This window comes from Phodopus roborovskii, unplaced genomic scaffold (assembly GCF_943737965.1).
Source record: "Phodopus roborovskii unplaced genomic scaffold, PHOROB, whole genome shotgun sequence".
Lineage (NCBI taxonomy): Eukaryota > Metazoa > Chordata > Mammalia > Rodentia > Cricetidae > Phodopus > Phodopus roborovskii.
Window position 1 is genome coordinate 21,422,541 of NW_026126541.1, and position 9,685 is coordinate 21,432,225.

General features: G+C 50.0%; 1 protein-coding gene across 1 annotated transcript; it reads right to left on the reverse strand.

The window, feature by feature from the left end:
- Positions 1–1,495: 1,495 nt before the first annotated feature.
- On the reverse strand, positions 1,496–5,177 carry LOC127233218 (cytochrome P450 26A1). Its single transcript, XM_051199595.1, has 7 exons — positions 4,803–5,177; positions 4,388–4,612; positions 3,839–4,132; positions 3,601–3,759; positions 3,016–3,150; positions 2,284–2,436; positions 1,496–2,019 (listed from the first exon to the last, which is right to left on the reverse strand). Exons 1-7 carry the CDS (start codon positions 4,989–4,991, stop codon positions 1,678–1,680), a joined length of 1,497 nt encoding a protein of 498 aa, XP_051055552.1. The 5' UTR covers positions 4,992–5,177; the 3' UTR covers positions 1,496–1,677.
- Positions 5,178–9,685: the final 4,508 nt, after the last annotated feature.

The window sequence follows — 9,685 nt, forward strand, 5'->3', positions numbered from 1 at the left end:
TGATCATGATGCCCTCAGGCTAGCAGTCTATCTGCAAAGATTTAGGGCAAACCTTATGGAGAGGCCATCCTGTCACACTGGAGAATACTGAAGCTTTGGCAGCCCGTTTCATTTCTTTATGGTACAGTGTAAAGCTACTGCTAGGCATTGAGAATTAGTCAATAAGCCCTCTAAAGATGAGAAGAATCCAACAATAAGTGGTTCTACCCCAACACTAAAAGTCAGGTAGAACATGCAAGTCTAATTGTCGACAGAATGCTGTTCAAACACCTATTTCAGACCACCCAGTTTCTGTGGCATTGCCAAATTCTCAACTAGTAATGAAAATTTTAAAGTCCAAAACCTACAAGCCGTCAGAGGTTCAATAAGCAGGTTGTGCCATTTCAAAAGGGAGAATGTGCTTGCATAAGCAAGTCACCGTGGCTAACCTTTCTGGATTGAGTCAGGCCTTCAGTGTAGAAACGTGGCGGTGCCAGGGTCAGAACTGTGACAAAACTGTGCTTTCGAGGAGGTTAGCCAAGGTTCACAGGGTCATGACTGGGCCATTTTATCAGTCATGTCAGGCTCACACCCTATTGCCAGAGATAGATAAAAACTTTATCTGTCAGTGAGCTAAATCTGCTCCTACTGCCTCATCGTGAATAAAGAAAGCCTGGGCTCAGCTTATCTAAATCAGCCTTGCCTTCCCAGGACTGTTTTCAGAAGCAACTTCTAAGTGAAGGCGACATGCTAGCGGCTTTCTTTTTTAATTTCATTTTGGTCAAGAACTGTCCATAATCAGAGTGACTGGCTCTGTCTTATCTAAAACATCAACTTCAAAGAAGAGTTCTGCCTCTGTATGACATGGATTAATTGTGCTAACTTAGGTGTCAGATCTGCTGACCCTGTTACACTAGAATGGTTCTTCCTGATGTACCGCATCATTACCTTCCCAGAACCTTCTCTACGGTAAAGCCAACAACCAACACCAAAGAACTAAAATCGTCCCAGGTTCAACTCCAAAAGGCACAAAAGGAAAAGAATATAAAATTTACTTTGGGCTGAGAGTTGGGGGGAGTTGTACCTCAGTGGTAGAGGGTTTCCCTACATGTGTGAGGTCCTTCCACCCAACCCTCAGCACTATAAAAATGTAAATAAATAAATGTAACATAATTAGCCTTGGTAACATTTCAATATATGGAATCTCAACCACCTTAGAAGAATTTGCAAAAATATCTTTGGACCAGCACACACATAGTACATATTTTCTAACATGGAGGGGAACACTATGGTTTCTTTCTGAATCATTGCAAATATAAAAAGTGCAAACATTGAACAAGTCATTTTTTCCTATGGGGATTTCTGTTGGTGTGTTTTGTTCTTTTGAGACAGTATCTCTTTAGCCCAAGCTGGCCTTGAATGCCTGTTCTTCCTGCCCTTACCTTCCAAGTGCTAGGATTACAGCCACGTACTGCCATGACCAGCTTGCCAACAAGACTCTCAGAAGCAAGAAAAGTACTTTTTAATTTTACTTTATTTGGAAATCATACAAATTCATTACTTTAAGATTTAAAGACTATGGGGCTGTAGTAGAGACACATAAATATACTATAGATTTGGAAATTAAATAAAGGCAACATGACACTATTAAAAAAAAAATATGTACACTTCAAAGAAGTCCAAGAGTTGAAATGCCCATCAGATATCTCCCCGGAAGTGGATGAATCTTGCCGGGAGATTGTCCACAGGATACACAGTAGGGCTGGTTTTCATTGTAGGAGGTCCATTTAGAAGCTGCCAGTCACAGTGCCTGGCCAGCTCCACTGTAAATATCTTAAGGAGAACTTTTGCAAATTCTTTGCCTACACAGCTCCGCAGGCCTCCACCAAATGGAATGAAGCTGAACCTGGACACATCCTCAGGATGAGACTGTAGAAAGCGGTCAGGGTTGAATTCCTCCTTGTTAGTGAAGTTATCTGCCACATCATGAGTGTCACAGATACTGTAAATAACATTCCAGCCCTTGGGAATCTGGTATCCCTGTAAAAAATAAATAAATAAATAAATAATATGAAGTCCTAAGAACCACCAAGTCAGACTTGAGTTTGTAACAATGAAAAGTCATCACCCATATGGTTGGGGTTAAGAGAGAGGGCAAGTGGAAGGGTTGATTTGCATCACTGAAATGTACATCCATATGAGCAGGAGAGTATCCAAGGCAGTGAAGTCACTGCTCAGGGAAACTGAGGCTCAAAACCACAGCAGTACAGGCAGGGTGATGGATGGGACAGGTGGAGAACTCACATTCAACTCAAAAGTCTTCAGAGCAACCCGAAACCCTCCTGGAACAGGAGGGTTCAATCGAAGGGTCTCCTTAATAACACACCCAGTGTATTTAAGCTGCTCCAACGTTTCCATGTCAAACTTGTTGTCTTGATTGCTCTTGCAAAGTAAGCCCTATCAAAACAGATACAGAGGGGAATGACTCTTAGGCAGTCCAATAAAATCAGCCCAGCTGTTTGTCAATAGGACTGTTACCTAACCCCAAAGGCTTCAGGATGGGAGGGGATGAGGGAAACAGCCTCTAATGGCCAATCACTTCCATACTTCCTCAGCCTAAACCCCCCATCTATTTTCAGCCAGGGAATGTTGTTCACCAGGTATAAGGGTCATATCTTGTCCCCCACCACCACCACCGACAATGCCCACCCTGATAACCTATGCCCCTAGCCACACTATTCATTGTCTTGAATGGGCAAAAATCCACGAAAGGAGAATCTGATAATCTCTGGAGTTCCTGGAAAGGTGGAGGAGGGAGTAGAACACAAGGTCAAACTCTGCCCAAGAGAGATCGTAGCACAAAGAGCTGCTTTAAGTTCACAAGGCGATTTCTCTCTGCCACAGGCCCACCTAGTCCTTGGTCCTTCACGTTCATAGTGAAGTAGGTAGCAAACTTACTTACTGGGAAGTGGGGGGGGGGCATGGGGCAGTAGGGGAATGTCCTAGGCAAAAAGGGAACCTCTAGAATCCTCCTACCTTACTCTTTATCTCCTCTCGGACTTTCTGGAGAACGTGTGGGTAGAGTCCTAGGTAAGCAATGAGCGATGTGGCTGCACTGGCTGTAGTTTCATGGCCACCAAAGAGGAGCTCTGTTGAAGATTCCTTTAGTGCCTGCGGATGAAAAATGGAATTTTTCAACACCAACACCGTTACAAAGAACCGAACTGAGCATTTTGTAGGGGATCACAGGGATAAACGTTTTGCTCATAGAAAGTAAAAAGAATGCAAAGAAAATGCAAGCTCCTTTAATTCTATTCTTCCCGGACCTCCCGAATTAAAGCCTTGGTTTTATTAATACCTCCCAACGTTCTTTTAACCTTTGCAAATGAAATTTTCCCTTTGCTCCCAGGCATCATCCCAGCTGCACAGCCACTCTGTTCCACAACCCTCCAGCTCTAGCCTCAACCTTCAGGATCCATTAATGGAATCTGGGGCCCTTGACATCGCTCTTGAGGACCCCCCCAGGAAGTGTTCTGGAAGGCCAGAAACACCACACACACACACACACACACACACACACACACACACACACACCTGGCACCTTTTGAAATTGCTACTTACTTGCATATCCAGACGCTCTCCCCTCTCCCATGAATGCTCAATCAGGAGCTGCAGCGCGTCCTTGCATTCCCTTTGTGGCTCTTCTACCCGAAGTCGGCGGATCTTGGCGCGAATGTTCTCCTCGATGCGCGCGTGAATGAGGTTCCTCGCCTTCACGCCCTGAGCGCGGAGACAGCATGGCGGTGAGCGGACGTCAGGATTGTGTGCCCCTGGCTCCAACTCCGCAAACCACTCTTACCCGGTACAGCCCGCTGAAGGGCACGTCGATGGGGAGAGAGAAGAGATTGCGGGTCATCTCCTCGAAGGCCTCCACAAGCTGCTGCTCGTCCTCCCCGCCGCTGCCCTCCGAACCCGGCTCGCAGCCCAGTAGGATGCGCATGGCGATGCGGAACATGAGGCGCTTCACCTCGGGATACACCAGGAGACCGCGGTCGCCGCAGCTTAACCACTGCTCCAGACAATTACCCACCTCCTCGGCGATCACCGGCACGTAGCACTGGAGTGCCTCGCGGTTGAAGGCCTGCATAATCACCTGACCATCGGGAGTAGAGAGCTTTACAAACCCCTATTCCCTCTCCAGCCTCACCCTACCTTCCCGAGCACCCTTCCAGGAACACCCAGCGCCTCCAGTCCTACGCACGTGCTGGCAGGGAAAGCTAAAGTGGATCTCAGAGAGGGTCCCGGTCCCCACCCCATACGGCTAGCTCTCGCCCGGCATCTATTTGTCTGAGCCAAGCCAAAGAATGAGGTCTCCCTGCTAGCCAAGGCGTTGCCACCTCGCTCTCACCTTCTTTCGCTGCTTGTGAGAGGAATCGTGCAGGTTGGAAAGGCAGCCGGCGCCCAGGATGGTGCGCACCGACGCAGGCCACTGCACTGCCACCAGCCGGTGCTCTCCCAGCAAGATGCGCCGCACGTTATCCGCGCCCATCACCCTCACCGTGGGCCGCCCAAACAGATGCGTCTTGTAGATGAAGCCGTATTTCCTGCGCTTCATCTGCAGAAACTTCCTCCGCTGAGAGGGAGATGGAGGAGAGAGACCCGCAACCCGCGTGAGGGGGCGCCGGGGAGCATCTGGTCTCCGTCTAGCCCCTCTTCCAGCTGTAGTTGCCTCCCTCGCGAGGACACTTATCCCAGCTTCAGCCCAGGCCCTGGGCTGAGGCCACCTCCCAGGAAGCGTCAGGTCCCTTCCCGAGCTCCCTTACCTGCAGCACCATCTGCAATGTTTCCCCAAAGAACGGGAAGCCCATGGTCCCCGGGGGCAAAGGGAGGGCGCAGCTGCGGTCGCGGCTGCTCACACAGTACAGGTACCAGAGCTTGGTCGCTGCCAGGAAGAGCAGGAGCGGCAGCACGAAGGTGCAGAGAGCACTGGCCAGTAGCGCTGGGAGCCCCATGGCATGCAGCAGTCTCCACGCCACCTGCCGCCGCCGCCCTCGCTCCGAACCCCGCCGCGCACCCTCTTTATAGGCCGTCCAGGTTACTGCCCACGTTACCTTGGTCAGACAAATTAGTTCACCCAAAGTTCATCTTTAATTGCCGATCTGGCCCCTAGCTCCTCCCCCAGCGAGGCGCTGCCCAAAATCTTTAACCGTTTGTTCCGCGCCCGGGCAGAGGCGGCGCAGTGGCGGCTTCCCTCGGAGCGCGCCTCCTGGGGTGCGGGGCTAGGAACGCGGCCTCCCCTAACCCGGGGGTGCGGAGCTCCGAGTCAAGAGGGCGCGGTTGGGGGGGAGGGAGGGTTGTGGATTGGGGTTTCCAGGAGCGGGAATTTGGAATCCTGGGCTTCCTAGCTGTCTTTCGGTTGTCCCTCGCGCCGGGTCCCACGAGCTGCCCCAGCCCAAAGCCGCCTCCCAGGCTTTTCATTCACAGGCGCAGCACCGGCTTGGAAAGCGCGTTCAGAAATCTCCATTCAATGGACTTGACCCACAGATTGGATAAATGAAATCCCAAACGCTTCCTGATCTGTGAGGATCCCAAGAAGATCCAAGGGTTAGGGCCCAAGCCAAAGAGTCTCGGAGGTCAAGTATGAGTCAGTGCATTGAAGTCTCAGAAAGTCCTGCTTTAGGATTCAGTGCAAGTAAGCCTTCAGGTCTCTGGGACCCCAGGTGCAGCTTTGCACAAGCCCGATTCCCCTGCTCTGAAGACCAGTGGTGTACTGAAGAGACCAGTGGCTCCAAAGTCAACACCCAGCTGTGGTAGCACTGCCAAACTGGCCTAATTCCTAAGGCCCTGGGACTTGCAACCCCAGCCTGGCAGCCAGGAAGAGTGGCCCCAGGACAGGCAGATATAGGGAGGAAGACTTTAGAGTGAGAAAACTCAGGAGTCCTGTTCCACCTAGGATTGTCAGACTCTTGGGCGAGCTATCAGGCTTCCTCCTGACTGTGCCCCTTCCTCATAGAGTTTCCACTTTGTCTACACCTCAAGGCAGTTGTGAGTTCTCAAAGGGAGCTTCTGCTTCCAAATGGCTCCATATGCTGCATTAGTAGAATGGCAGGGCTTCGAGGCTCTAGAACCTTTCTCCAGTCTCCCAGATCCCACCCAATGCAAGGCCATAGACTCTTATATGAGGACTGTTTGTGCCACCAACCAATGGGGACATTAAGGGAACCCATACTGGGAAGCGAGTCCCAGAGATTGTGTCCAATTTCAGTCTGCAGCCCCTGGAGTCAATACAGAGAGATCAGGGGAACTATGTGATACACACATGCGCGCGCGCACGCGCGCGCGCGCGCGCACACACACACACACACACACACACGGGACTTCCCATGACCTCCCACCACATCGCTTCAGCCAGTGAGTGCCATACACTATCTTGGTTTGGGCACTGAACTCACCAGCAACGTGGAAAACAAATAGAATGACATGTGTTTGTTTAGAACAGAACATGGGGTCTACCTAGCAAAAGCATACCCACACCCCTTGGGAAGAGTCCGTTGAAGATGAAAAACTTGCATCCTGAAAAGCAATGTGGTCCCCAAACGACACCTGTCTCCCTCCCTCCCACTCACAAAATACCCACAAAGGTCGTGAAGACACGCACAAACCTAACAACTCTCTAAACCGGGATGCCCACGGGATTCAGTGGTTTCTCTAACTCTGTTCAGTGTTTCAGAGGTTCTGGGGAGGCGGGCGCTGCCGCTGTCATATCTTGTAATGAATTGGTTATTGTAAGGATTGCAAACCAGCTCCTGCACTGGCAGGAACGCGGACGGACTGTGCTGGAGGTAATTCTCAGAAATCTTGGCCCGCCCCTTTCTGGAGAGCGCCTCCGGCCGGTGTGCAAAATCGGCCAGCGGGGGCGTGACCTGGGGCCCATTCCCAATCCTTTAGCCTGACCCGCCTGTGACCCCTGCAGGCCGGACCGTGACATCCCAGTGAACTCTGCCGGGCCATCCTACCAAGTTCAGTGCACACATGCCCGCTGGGTCACAAGATGAGCCAGGCTAGCGCGCTGGAAATGGCCACCGGGAAAAAGAGTGTACTTAAAAAGTAAGTTTGATTTTACTGATTTCCAGAAAATACTGGACTCAATCTTGAGACTTAGAATTCTTTTCTATTCAGCAAAACATTCATTGTGTATAGAAGTTGTTCAACTAAAGTAATAAATGTCTGTTAAACAAGAAAAATAAAAATTTAAAAAATCGAACTGTTCATTAAGATCCACGGGGGGGCTTGGCAGCAAAACATTAAATTTTAGAATGCAATATGCTTTAAAAAAATTCTTGAAGGGGGAGAGGTGAATAAATTGCCAGCCCAATAAGAACTTTGATCTAGGAATATCACCAAACTTTTATTAGGTGGTGGAGGCTGGGGAAGGGAAGGTTAGCTCGCTGAGAAACAAAATGTTTGCCAAACAGTTCTCCTCCTGCAAAGGGTTCAGAGCTGTGTGGGGCCAGGTTTGTGGTGGTGGTTGTTTCTGCTGGTTTGTTTTTGCTAGAGTAAAAGGTGTCAGGAATCAGATGACCAGCACAAGCTCAAGGGCTTTGCCTTCAGCCCCCTTTGATTTCCCTCTGGTCTCAGGGGTCCACACCTGCTACTCTTCCCAATGCTGGCTGGAGGCCAAAGTGGACTGATCCCTGCCAATGTCACCTCAGATGGGTTCCCTTGCCCAATAGTCAGAATTTTGATTAACTGTGTTAAAGGCCTGTTTTGTTTTTGTTTGGGGTTTTTTGTTGTTAGTTTCTCTGATTTTCACCACTGGGTATTCTTGGGGTTTCGTTTGTTTTTGCTTTTGTTTTGCTGGTTTATTCATTGTCTGCCTCTTTCTGTGAACATCAGAAGTCCAAGAGGTAAGAACTACATCTGCTCTCTCCCTAAGAATTTCAGTTACTAAACCAGAGGGTTTTGTGCTCCTTGGTGATGTGATTGCAACAGTGGAAAATGAGAGGAAAATTTGAGCCACTTCCATGTGCTTAGAGCTGGTCCAGACCCCAAAGTAAGTTCACAAGTGTCTCTGAGCCGGTGTGTCCTAGCTCCTGAAAGGCACTTCCCCTATTTTTTTCTCCCCAAATCAGAAGCAACCTTAAAGCAGGGTCTTTTGGCCTCCACATCCAGATCCAGGTTCCTCAAATTCCCAAGGTGGTAGGCCTGCACCATAATACCTTTGCTCCCCCTGGTGCCCACAGAGCTTAGGGCCTGGCCTTTCCTCTGACCAGCTATAGGTGATTATCCTGTGTAGGGGTTTTGGTGGTATGAACCCCAGCAGCTTCTCACCTTCAAGTACCTACTAATGTCCCCTTTGCCTTCAGACCCCAGGACCCACTTTAAATGTGAGGTCGGGAGGCTACCAATTTCCTCCTGATTCACAACAGGGTCAGCCCAGACCAAGTTATAGCTTCCCCAGCTCGAATGTTATGTCCCCTTGCCCAGGAGTGTGGGAATGTAGGTGGCTTTGGGAATGATGGCAGAATGATTTAAACAGTGGTGGGAATCCCCGGATTGGAAAGGCCAGACCCTCCCTAAGACAGGGTAGGGATGGGTGTGTGTGTTGGGGGGCAATAGGTCTGAGTCCCACAGGTGGCATTGGCATGGGGATGAGAGGGGATGCAGGACCCACAGTGGCTCCTCAGGAGAGTTGCCTGTCTCTTTAATCCTGTTTCTCCTTGGTAATTGTGAGGATAGTGAATAAGCCAGCTTAACAGTTCTGCAAGCTGATGTTGCAGAGACTAACCGAAACCCAGCATCCAGATCCATGGTCCAGAGGGAAGCACTGGGCTGAGGCTGCCAAGCTTCCAGACCCTCTGGGTATAGGCTACAGTGGGTCCTTCAGGTGTGTCTCTGTATTCCACCCCTCTTCACCCTTGGCTGTCACACCAGGGGACAGCTGTGCAACCGAGCCCCAGCCTCCTTACTCAACCACTGGCAATTTCTTGGCCTTCCTCTTTTGGCACAAATATCGGAAATCTCTTATTTATCTCAATCTCCCTTGAAGAAATTTTGTCTCAACCTCGCAGACTTAGAGACATCTCCAGAGAACATATTCTCTTCTGTATAAATGAGGACATTAATAAAGTCTTGAAGTAGGAATTTCTGTTTTCAGAAGTCTCTAGCAGAACCAGTTGGAGCCCGGAAGCACCACCCACCATACTTGGGTACTTCATTTCTGACAAGGCTTAATAAGCCTGAGGGCAATTGCTGAGAGCCCTCTGGTGTACCTTTAGGCCAATGTCACGGACTCATCTCTGCTAACTTAAAAAAAAAAAAAGTTGCAAATTCTCCTCTGGTTTGATAGTACACCCAATCACCACCTCCACACCGCCAGGACCCCACATCCAAGTTCCTTGAGGGACTTGCCACAGAAAGGTTTAGCTAGTGCAGATAGATTCTTTCCACTGCTGACTCCTTCAGATCTTGTCAAATGCCTACGGTGTAGAGCGCACCTCCCGCCCTCGGTGCGCTCCTTCCCCAAGCCCAGCGCATCTCCTATGCGGGAGAGGGTGGCCGTGGCTCAGTCTAGCACAGTATCGTCCTGCGAGCATTTGTTAAACTCAGTGAACGTGCCTGCGATGAGGACCCAGGGCACTGAAGATGGACAGCACTGGGTGTGCGCAGCAGCCACGGGGCAAGCCAAGGCTAGAGGAACAGCGAG